The 12,457-nt window shown below is 43.3% G+C and overlaps 1 protein-coding gene across 21 annotated transcripts in view; it reads right to left on the bottom strand.

Moving 5' to 3' along the window:
* WWP1 (WW domain containing E3 ubiquitin protein ligase 1) overlaps window positions 1-12,457 on the bottom strand; it is a 138,949-nt gene that overhangs the window by 10,245 nt on the left and 116,247 nt on the right. For all 21 annotated transcript variants that reach the window (XR_015140451.1, XR_015140454.1, XR_015140453.1 and 18 more), the window contains 2 exons: window positions 4,987-5,091; window positions 231-327 (listed from right to left, as the gene is read on the bottom strand). Coding sequence is in view for 14 of the 21 variants with exons in the window: in XM_086335825.1 (XP_086191951.1) it covers window positions 231-327; window positions 4,987-5,091 (202 nt within the window). In the remaining 7 variants the exon portion in view is untranslated. The remainder of the gene's footprint in view (window positions 1-230; window positions 328-4,986; window positions 5,092-12,457) is intronic.

The following is a 12,457-nucleotide window of genomic DNA, read 5'->3' as shown; positions in this document are numbered from 1 at the left end:
GAAAGATCAGCGTCTACAGAATTGTGCTCCCCTCACAAAGCGATGGCCAACCAGCCTCTGAGAGCAGACTTTCACACCTATCTTACAAATGTACTTGATATTAAGCACTAGTTTGTCTTTCTTGCAGTAGATGCCCTACCTAAAGCATAGAAGAATAATCCTTAGGCTTAAGTCTGCTGTGTGTCTAGACACATTATCACAAAATTATTTACAGAGAAAACCGCATTTACCCATGAGTTCAGCAAATCCTCCTAGAGGTAAACGGCAGGTTCCAGTGACAAACTGCAGTAGCCGCATTCTCACTTCATTGTCTGTCTCCTTCACAAACTGCGGAACAAGAGCAAGTTTACTTTACGACCTGGTGAAAATTATTCGTACTAAAATTCTATTTCTATTTTCAAATTAACTTACAACTCTTGTATTGATTTCAAAGCCCAATTTCCTATTTTTAAGAGGAAAATGAAAACAGAGGATGCGCCATATGCTTCTTGTGTATTTGGCCCTAACAACAGTATTATGAGACAGGAACTATCATTTGCATCCCCACGACACATGTTCAGAAGACGGAGGCCAGGCTTCCCTGATTGCTCAGTGGTAAAGAGCCCGTCTGCTGATGCAGGAGACATGGGTTCAATCCCTGATCCAGAAGATCCCACATGCCACGGAGCAGCTAAGCCCGTGGGCCACAGCTATTGAGCCTGTGCTCTAGAGACCAGGAGCCACACCTCTGAGCCCACAGGCCACGACTGCAGAAGCCCTCGTGCCCCAGAGCCTGTGCTCCACAAGAGAGAGGACATCTCGATGGGACGCCTATGCACCACGGCCAGAGGGGAGCCCCTGCTCGCCGCAACATGAGAAAAGCCAGTGTGCAGCAACAGAGACCCAGCATAGTCAAAAATAAACAAGTAATCAGAAAAAAAGAAAACAGAGGCCTGGAGAGGTGAAAGAATTTGTCCTTCTCAACCTGCTACTAAGTGGCGGAACTAACATTTGAACTCAGGTCTGACTGAGCTCTAAAGCTCTGTTATCCTGACCTGAGCGGACTACCCTGCAAGCTACTGACGGTGACGGTGAACAAATCCTTCTCAATTGCCACTCTCAGCAGTTTCTGATATTTTCTTTCACTAAACATCACTTTCCCAACTATATTCTTCATACTTGAAAACCCAAAGTATGCATTCTTCTAAAAATATCTCTCTTCATGGACTATTTCTTTTCAAAGTGGACATAGACAGGTAATGTGAAATACTGATCTGAATTGCTCTGAGTGTTGCTCTGAGTGTCTTACAACAGAAGGTAAGGAACTTAGGGGACAGTGTGAGAGTAGAAATGTATCTTAAAAACAAGAGACTAAACTTTAGCTAATAATAAGACAAAATGTTGTGCTAAATACGAAAAAATAATGTTTCTGCACAGAACTGTGCTGAGGCAACATGTTTCATCAAGACGTAGAAATGGAGGTGAACAGGGCTGGCATAAATCTCACCACTTTCCCCAGAACAAACCCATTGGAATGAGCTGAGTGAGTGAAGCTGCTAGTCTTGTCTGAGTCTTTGTGACCCCATGGGCCATAGGCCGCCAAGCTTCTCTGTCCACGGGATTTTCCAGGCAAGAATACTGGAGTGGGTTGCCATTTCCTTCTCCAGGGAAATCCCATTTAGAAAATACAACTATTCGTTTGGATTTATATAACCCAGTGCTTAAGCTCCTCAGGTACATAGGAAGAAATGCCCAAAGGGAGTGTCAGGGAACAAAAGGAACAAGGAAGCTGGTAAAGAGCCAAAAGGGAAGATTACAGATACTTGCATGTACTCTGTATGGATGCAATTCTGATGTGTTAGGTTTGAAAACAGAGTTATTCCCACTTTTCATTTACTTTTTGCAGTAGATAACATGTGCATGGGGTGTGGACCTCAGGCAGCAGGAGGGCGCAGCGGGACGCCCCCGCGCACACCTCTGCCTCAGGGCAGCTCTCTGCCCAGGCGCCCGCCACCTTCTCAGAGGTTGTTTCATACACTAGCAGACACTTCGTCTAGACAGAATAGATATTTTCCTTTAAGCCAAGTAATAGATACAACTTCCTTTTAAGCTTAATGCTGTATTGAAAAACATTATTCTCCAATATTTTTGTTAATTTGCATTAAGAAAAAGAATGACAAAAAGGTATGGAATTACAGAACGGATATATTACAATTTATTTACTCAGTTCCCCTGATGGACAAAGAGAGAAGGAGGGAGAGGGGGAGAGAGAAAGGAAAGGAAAGAAAAGTCATTCTTGAACATTATCCTCTAGATTGTTCTGATTTGCTGGCATATTATCACCTTTAGAGGAATTAAGTATTTTCATCGACTTTCTCATTAAAAACATATTCCTCTTTTACTTCCAGAATTAAGTAGAATTTATAGAATACTTTCATACTACTAGAAAAAATATTATACCTAAAACCATTACCGTTAAACTATTATTTAAAGATGGTCATTTGTTCTTTTTTTTTTCTTTTTTTACTTTTTTTAAGGCCAGGGCCAGCCTCTGGTGGCTTCCTGCTGGTGGGGGGCTTTCCCTGTACATCAGCTCTCACTGGAAGCCAGGACCTTGGCAGAAAGCCCTGGTGTGATGTCAGTCTAGAAGGCCACATGGCTTTCGGGGGGTCAGATCACATTTTTCTCCAGTAAAAGAGCTACAGACAACTCACTTCTCACACCCCCCTTTCCCCGGACCTCAGAGCATCCGCACTGCTGTCTCCAAAGGCAGACGTTACCATGGGTCAACCTCTTCTGCCCTCATTCCATGCTCCTTGCCTAGGCACCCAGCAGCAGCACGCCTCACAACCACCCACCAGACCCCAGGAGGGCAGTGCCAACACAGTCATAGAGCAGGGACTCGCTGCCTCCTCCAGCACAGGGAATCCACAGTTACCGGTGACAGGCCCCAAACAGAGGAACACTGGAGTCAAACAGACTCAGAGAAGGGAAACTAACAGCTCAAGAGTCCCGGGAGGACATAAAAGTGGGGGGCTCACATGCTCAAGTGGCTGAAGTCCTGCCCCTCGACTTGGAAGGCCACACACTGACTGGCTGAAGTGTTCAGAGTTCATTCAAGATGCCCAGGAAGGAGCTCTGCTCAACGGCCCAGGTGTGGGAAATTCCAGAGAACAGCTGAAGGGCTGCCCTGCCCTGAGCCTCAGTTTACAATGTGGAAAATGGGTATGTGGTGGCCACTCTAGGACCAAGAGAGGGGAGGACACATGACCCCCTTTAAATCATCAGCCCCGGCTCCCATCCTGGATCCAAGGGCTAGCGGACACTCCATGCGGAGGCCTGGCTGCCTCTGGAGATCAATCCTATGATCGGGAGTCCTCCCCAGGTACATCCTTCCAGTCCTTCTGAATCTGTCTCTCATTATCTCACCTTTCTCTTTCCAGCCAGGAGCCACCCTCTGGCTGTGACAAGTCCCCAAGGCCAGTACTCACTGGGTGAGGTTAGGAATCCTTCACCTATCCTGTTACCTGTCTAGCTTCTTCAAGGGAAGCCCTCTGGTTCCAGTGTGACAGGATTTGGTGGGTGAGTCTGTGATCGCCCTTTCAACTGTCTTACAGATTGAGTCACATGTTCTGTGTATTTCCCTGTGAAATCTTCTGAGATAATACAAATGACTTAAATACATCACCATGGATATTCCGCAACTATCAGGAAGAGAGTACAGGGAATACGACGTAGGGGAGCAGGTCTAGGGGAGGCAAGGAACGTTCGGAGGAGCAGGGTAGGGGGGTACAGGGCAGCGGGGAGCAGATGGGGGAGGCTAGGGTAGGACACCTCTAGGAGGGAAGGCTGGACACGGTCCCGCCTGAGCTTCAGTATGTCCTGTTGGGAAAACAGTATTTCCACCAAAATCTCGGCTGGGGGCTGAAAGGTTAGGGTCGCCAGCCCCAGAGCACACCTTCGCGAGTCTCACATCGCGTGAACGGCACGCACGGCCCGGAGGGGCCCTAAAGGTGAGCCTTCAGGCCACAGCGCAGAAAGGAGGGAGCGGGGCCAGTTTGGGTGAGGGCCCGTGTGAGGCTCCTGCCCAGACACCTTGGGCGCTTGGACGGATTCCGGCCAGCCCCAACAAAGGCTCAGGTGAGGGGTCGCCTTGGCGCACAGCGGGCCAGTCGGCCCAGGACCACGACGCACGCGCCGCAGGTGCGGCAGGTGGGCGGCAGGGCCGGCTCCAGCCCTGTCGGGGCCCCGCCGAGGCGATGCAGCGCCGGGCCCGGGGACGCCGCACCTGCCGCCTCCCGCACCTGCCGCCCCCGCCGCCCGCACCTGCCCGCCCGGCCCGGCCCCTCCTGCCGCCCGCGCCATCGCGACGCCGCCCGCGCCATCGCGACGCCGCCCGCGCCATCGCGACGCCGCCCGCGCCATCGCGACGCCGCCCGCGCCATCGCGACGCCGCCCGCGCCATCGCGACGCCGCCCGCGCCATCGCGACGCCGCCCGCGCCATCGCGACGCCGCCCGCGCCATCGCGACGCCGCCCGCTCCGAGGGCACAATGGAGCCGCCGAGTCCCTCATGCATATGCATGACGCCGCGCGCCGGCCCCGCCCCCAGGCCAGAGCAGTGGAGCCCCGAGCCAGCGTTCGGGCGCGGGTGGCCGCGGGCCTGCGCAAGCTAGGGCGGCTGGCCGGCCAGGAGCGGGGCAGGGAGGGAGGACGGCTTGGGGATGACCTGCGCTCCCCGCCCCTTCCACACCTTTCCAGGCGCAGCGTCTGCGGAGTCACCGGCGCTTGCTCTCCGCTCTCTGCCCCATTTGTTCTTTCATTTAGGAAATAAGAAATGGAAAATCCTTTAACAAGTTTTTACACTATCCACTTCTAATTTAAAATTCAAAGACTAAATACCATGTCCAAAAGCAGTCTCAACCTTAAAAATTAACTTTTCAAATTACCACTTCATCAGAAAACATTTTCTTTCAGTATTTAGTGTTAAGAAGATAAAAGCAAATACCTGCCAAAACCAAATGATTTGCTTGCTGTTTCTGGTATAATGTCGATACACAGTGTTTCTCTGCCAATCTGCCAGGTCGACCTCCTGCATGCCACACAACATAACCTGGGGAATGAGCACAGTATCAGGTCAGAGGAAAGATTTAGTGAAGAGAGTAACTACAGGACAGAAATCTGCTAATACCCAGCTATGCACACGCTAATTATGTCAAATGGCTATGTGTACATCAAATAATGATCACAGTAAAGCAAGTCTAAATTGTGTGGCAATTTAACATGCAGAATTCTTTGGTTCTTATCTTATTCATGTTTACTGAACTTAAAAACGTTCAAAAGTAACTATTCTTCAAGAAAAACATCAGCTATACAAAAACAATCACTTTTACTACACATATATCCCAAATCACATACATTACAATTAAGTTTTAAACATAAATTTCTGGTTCTTCTTCTTTTTTTTAATCTATGCTACCTTACCTATTTAAAATTAAAAGTATACTAACCTCCTGTTATTCATCTATCCAGGCTTTGAGAATAAAATCTTCTAGATATGTAAAATTCTCAAGTAACTCTAGTTTATTATATATGGGATGAAAACTATTTTGGGCATAATAACCTGTACTTTATTTCTCATATCAACTATGATCTATAATTTAGACACAATAAAGCATGCATATTTTAAGTACAGAGTTACATGCATTTTGACAGCAGTATATACACCTGTTAACCACCTCAGTGATCTCACCACAGGTTAGATTTCTGAACGCAGCAGACAGACTACACTCATCCGCTCTTTTCTGCTTTCTTTTCTCACCAGTAGAATGTTTATGAGATTCATCCACGCTGTGAGGGGCACCCGTGGTTCTTTCATATTGCTGAGTGGTGTTTCATTTCATAAATACACAACAATTTATTTACCCATTCTCTTGTTGATGGACATTTAGGTTACTTCGAATTTTTGATTTTGATGAATAAAACTGTGATGAACATTTATGGAAAAGTTCTGTGAACATACATGTTTCATTTCCACATGAGTAAGCACTACTAGTGGGACCGCTAGGGCATAAGCGGAGGCGTGTGTAACAGTGACGATTCATTCAGCTTGAATCTGTATTTCCCCAATGATTAGTGAGCATCTCCCCGTGTTTCTATGCCATCAACAGAGCTTCTTTAATGAAGTGAGCCTCTGTCCACTTAAAAACTGTATTTTTATTGAGTGATAGGTTTTTAATATAGTCTGGATGTAACACCTTTGTCTCAAGAGTTTCTCTCAGCAGGTAGGTTGCCTTTTCATTTACTTGACAGCATCTTTTGAAGAGAAGTTTTTAATTTTGATGAAATCTAACATCCTTTGTGTTCTTCCTAAGACACTTCTGTCTAGACTAAGATTTTTCTACTATGTTATATTTTTAGTTTTCATATTTATGTTCATAATTTATTTCAAATTAATCTTTATGAGCTGACAGGGTCAAAATTAATTTTCTTCTATATGAATATCAAGTTAATTCAGAATCACTTGTTTAAGACTTTTCCCCTTTCCCCATCAAAATATATTAGTACTTTTGATGAAAATAATTGACAATATATATGTGGATCTATTCTGGACTCTAATTAAAGTGTTTCACTGACCTGTCTGTCTATCCTCACACAAATATCACACTATCTTAATTACTATGGCTTATAAAAATCCTTGACATCAGGTAGTAAACGTTTATCCTGTAAGATTTGTCCTTTTTCAAAACTGTTTTGGCTAATCTAGAACCTGTGCATTTCCTTGTAATTTTAGAAGTGCTGCTGCTGCTGCTAAGTCACTTCAGTCGTGTCTGACTCTGTGCGACCCCATAGACGGCAGCCCACCCGGCTCCCCCGTCCCTGGGATTCTCCAGGCAAGAACACTGGAGTGGGTTGCCATTTCCTTCTCCAGTGAATGAAAGTGAAAAGGGAAAGTGAAGTTGCTCAGTTGTGTCCGACTCTTCTCGACCCCATGGACTGCAGCCCACCAGGCTCCTCTGTCCATGGGATTTTCCAGGCAAGAACACTGGAGCGGGTTGCCATTTCCTTCTCCAGTGCATGAAAGTGAAAAGTGAAAAGTGAAGACACTCAGTTATATCTGAGTTTTAGGGATCCCATGGACTGCAGCGTACTAGCCGATCAATTTCTACAGAAAATTCTACCAGGATGTTGATTGGATTGTGTTATTTGGAGAAAACTGATATTTACAATACCGAATCTTCCAATACATATGATGAAATATGTCTCCACTTATTAAAATTTTAATTTTTCTCAGCAATGTTTCCAGTTTTTAGAGTTCTTACATGGCTTTGGCTACATTTGTTCATTTTTTTTTTAATGCTTTAGTAAATGAAACTTTGAAGTTTCAATTTCTAAATGTTTGCTGCTAGCATGCAGAAGATACACAATTGATTTTTTTTAATAACTAAGCTTGCACCCTACAATGAATTATTAAAATTCGTTATCATTTCTAGTTGTTTTTTGGTAGGTCCCTTAGAATTTTCTAAATTGACAATCATGTTATCATCTGTGAATAAAGGCAGTTTTACTTCTTTCCAAACTTTATGCTTTTTGCTTCTACTTCTGCCTTATTGCACTGGCTTCGGAATCTGGTACAATGGAGAACACAAGTGGTGAGAGTGGACATCACTGCGTTCCCAATCTCAGGGAGAAATATCCAAGGTATCACCATTAGAATGCTGTTAGGATTTATCTTTTTTGTTGAGGCCCTTTATCAAACTGAGAAGGCTACCTTCTATTCCTAGTGTGATGAAGAGTTTTTATACAGAATGACTGTTTTATCTTCTTACAAACAGATTTTAATCTGTAAAAAAGGGGCATGATTATGGATAACCATTCTTTTGGATAATGATGTAAATATTCTTTACTGTGGTATTATTCATGGTTAAAAGAGACAATGAATGGGAGTAGAAGAAGAAACAAGAGAAAGACAGGACAAAACAAAACAAATTTCTATTTCCTCATAGCTCTGTACCGTGAGCTAAAAGCAAATCAGTAAGCAATTAGGCCTTTAGTCTCCTTATCTGGGTTAGAAAATTATCATGCAGCCAGACTATTTCACAAGGTGTCCTGTGAGAAGACTGTAAGCGCTACCATGGGTGATATAAAAGTATGCACCTGTTAATATCTTTCTTTATCTACTGTCTTAAGTTTCCTCTGGGTTCTGATGTCAGGCTCTTGTCGTAACACCCCTCTCTCACTGAGTGGCCTCTAAGACAGCAGTTCTTAACCAAGGGTACAGAGTATTTTAGATGTAAGCATTTTGAGGATGCAAAATTGTTTCATTTTCTTCAGATTCTTAATACAGTTGGTGATTTAAAAAAATGATTAATACTACTCTAAAAAGTATCTTCCATTCTACTAATGCATTTCTGCTAATCTGTGTAAGCAAGCTGTTAGGAAAGAGCCATTAACTAAGGTTTACAGAGTCTGCCTGTAATTCAGGCTCTGAGTCCTGATTTTCATGTATTTCCTGTGTCAGAGTTTCTAGAAGGCTAAGTCCTACATAGGACTATTACTTTATAAAACTTAAAATGCTAATTTTTTCATATGCACATTTTCATTACATGGACAAACCAAGTTTCTTAACAGAGGACGCAAGATGGCTGAAGTTAAAATACTGCCCCCAAAAGGTGGCAGGGGGAAATGCAAGCACTTTCCTAAATGGCCCTCCCTACCTTCTAATTTACATGGGAGAGACTTGGAGAATTCACAATAACTAATCATCAGAGAAACATAAATCAAAACCACAGCGAACTACCACCTCATACTATTATTACTGGAATTGTTACTATTAAAAACAAAAACAGAAAATAACAAGTATAGGCAAAGATGTGGAGAAGTTGGAAGCCTTATATACATTTGGTGGGAATGGAAAATAGTATAGCTGCTATGGAAAACGGTAGCGGTTCTTCAAGAAGTTAAATAGAGAATTACTATTTGATAGAACAATACCACTCCTGAGTATTTACTCAAAAGAACTGAAAGCAGGGTCTCAAAGAATATTCTGTACACTCATGTATAGAGCAGCATTATTCACAATCACCAAAAGGTGGAATGAAGACAAAGATTCAGTGACTGATGAATGGATAAAGAAAATACACACATATACGTATTATGTGTATCAGATGTGACCTTTGTGATGTATCAGTCAACTCTTTGTGACCCCATGGATTGCAGCACGCCAGGCTTCCCTGTCCTCCCCATCTCCTGGAACTTGCTCAAACTCATGTCCATTGAGTTGGTGATGCCATCCAACCATCTCATCCTCTGTTGTCCCCTTCTCCTGTCTTCAATCTTTCCCAGCATCAGGATCTTTCCAGTGAGTCAGCTCTTCGAATCAGGTGGCCAAAGTATTGGAGTTTCAGCCTTATCCTCAGTCCTTCCAATGAACACCCAGGGCTGATCTCCTTCAGAATGGACTGGTTGGATCTCCTTGCAGTCCAAAGGACTCTCAAGAGTCTTCTCCAACACCACAGTTGAAAAGCATCAATTCTTCGGCGCTCAGCTTTCTTCACAGTCCAACTCTCACATCCATACATGACTACTGGAAACCATAGCCTTGACTAAATGGAACTTTGTTGGTAAAGTAATGACTCTGCTTTTTAAAATGCTGTCTAAGTTGTCATAACTTTTCTTCCAAGGAGCAAGTGTCTTTTAATTTCATGGCTGCAATCTCCATCTGCAGTGATTTTGGAGCCCAAGAAAATAAAGTCTGTTACTGTTTTCATTGTTTCCCAATCTATTTGCCATGAAGTGATGGGACTGGATGCCATGATCTTAGTTTTCTGAATGCTGAGTTTTAAGCCACCTTTTTCACTCTCCTCTTTCAGCTTCACCAAGAGGATCTTTAGTCCCTTTCTGCTTTCTATCCTAAGGATGGTGTTATCTGCCTATCTGAGGTTATTGATATTTCTTATGGCAATGTTGATCCCAGCTTGCACTTCATCCAGTCTGGCACTTCAATGATGTACTCTGCATAAAAGTTAAATAAACACGGTGACAATATACAGCCCTGATGTACTCTTTTCCCAATCTGGAACCAGTCCATTGTTCCATGCCTGGTTCTAACTGTTGCTTCTTGATCTGCATAGAAGCAATAGGTTTCTCAGGAAGCAGGTAAGGTGGTCTGGTATTCCCATCTCTTTAAGAATTTTCCACAGTTGTGGTCTACACAGTCAAAGTCTTTACCCTAGTCAGTGAAGCGGATGTTTTTCTGGAACTCTCTAGATTTTTTGATGATCAAATTGGGTGTTGGCAATTTGATCTCTGGTCCTCTGCCTTTTCTAAATCCAGTTTGAACATCTGAAAGTTCACGGTTCATGTACTGTTGAAGCCTAGCTTGGAGAATTTTGAGCATTACTTTGCTAGCAAGTGAAATGAGTGTGCAGTAGTTTGAACATTCTTTGGCACTGACCTTCTTTGAGATTGGAATGAAAACTCAATCTGTTTTCCAGTCCTGTGGCCACAACTGAGTTTTCCAAATTTGTTGGCATACTGAGTGACTTTCACAACATCGTCTTCTAAGATGTGAAATAGCTTGGCTGGAATTCCATCACCTCCACTAGTTTTGTTGATGGTGATGCTTCCTAAGGCCCACTTGACTTTGCACTCCTTGATGTCTTGCTCTAGGTGAGTGGTCACACCATTGTGGCTATCTGGGTCATTAAAATCTTTTTTGTACAGTTCTTCTGTGTATTCTTGTCACCTCTTCTTAATAATCTCTGCTTCTCCTAGGTCCATACCGTTTCTGTCCTTTATCATGCCCAACCTTGCATGAAATGTTCTCTTGGTATCTTTTAATTTTTTTGAAGAGATCTCTAGTCTTTCCCATTCTATTGTTTTCCTCTATTTCTTTGCAGTTTACTTAGGAAGGCTTTCTTGTCTCTCCTTGATATTCTTTGCTTCAAATGGGTATATCTTTCCTTTTCTCCTTTGCCTTTCACTTCTCTTCTTTTCTCAGCTATTTTTAAGGCCTCCTGAGACAACAATTTTGCCTATTTGCGTTTCTTTTTCTTGGGGATGGTTTTGATCACCACCTCCTGTACAATGTTATGAATTTCTGCCCCTAGTTCTTCAGGCACTCTGCCCATCAGATCTAATCCTTTGAATCTATTTGTCACTTCCACTGTATAATTGTAAGGGATTTGATTTAGGTCATACCTGAATGGTCTAGTGGTTTTCCCTACTTTCTTCAATTTCAGTCTGAATTTGGCAATAAGGAGTTCATGATCTGAGCCACAGTCAGCTCCCAGTCTTGTTTTTGCTGACTGTATAGAGCTTCTCCATCTTCAGCTGCAAAGAATATAATCAATCGGATTTCGGTATTGACCATCTGGTGATGTCCATGTGTAGAATCATCTCTTGTGTTGTTGGAAAGAGGGTGTTTGCTATGACCAGTGTGTTCTCTTGGCAGAACTCTCTTAGGTTTTGCCCTGCTTCATTTTGTACTCCAAAGTCAAACTTGTCTGTTATTTCAGGTATCTCTTGACTTCCTACTTTTGCATTCCAGTCCCTTATGATGAAAAGGACATCTTTTTTCGGTGTTAGTCCTAGAAGGTCTTGTAGGTCTTCACAGAACCTGTCAACTTCAGCTTCTTCGGCATTAGTGGTTGGAGCATAGACTTGAATTACTGTGATATTGAGTCGTTTGCCTTGGAAATGAACAGAGACCAGTCTGTCGTTTTTGAGATCCAGTCTGTCATTTTTGAGACTGCACCCAGGTACTGCATTTTAGACTCTTTTGTTGACTATGATGGCTACTTCATTTCTTCTAGGGATTTTTGCCCATAGTAGTAGATATAATAGTCATCTGAATTAAATTTGCCCAATCTGGTCCATTTTAGTTCACTGATTCCTAAAATGTCGATGTTCACTCTTGCCATCTATTTGACCACTTCCGATTTACCTTGATTCATGGACCTAACATTCCAGGTTCCTATGCACTGCTGATCTTTACAGCATCGGACTTTACTTTCACCACCAGACATAGCCACAACTGGACGTTGCTTCTGCTGTGGTTCAGCCTCTTCGTTCCTTCTGGAGCTATTTCTCCACTCTTCTCCAGTAGTATATTGGGCACCTACTGACCTGGGGAGTTCATTTCTCAGTGTCACATGTTTTTGCCTTTTCTTACTGTTTATCATATATACGTTGTTGTTCAGTCACTCAGTCGTGTCTGACTCTGTCATCCCATGGTCTGTAGCCCATGAGGCTCCTCTGTCCACAGGATTCTCCAGGCAAGTATACTGGAATGGGTTGCCATTTCCTCCTCCAGGATATATATGTTACTTACATATATAGAGTAAATACTGAAAATATATACATATATGTTATATATGTATATCTGTATATTGTATATATTCAGTATTAAAAAGCAAAAAATTTTTACACATGCTAAAATATGGATGAACCATGAAGACATTATGGTAACTGAAATA

Source organism: Bos grunniens, chromosome 14 (genome assembly GCF_055505025.1).
Source record: "Bos grunniens cultivar Pamir isolate PY7600 chromosome 14, Bosgru_T2T1.0, whole genome shotgun sequence".
Classification (NCBI taxonomy): domain Eukaryota; kingdom Metazoa; phylum Chordata; class Mammalia; order Artiodactyla; family Bovidae; genus Bos; species Bos grunniens.
This window is presented reverse-complemented; position numbering and strand designations above follow the sequence as displayed.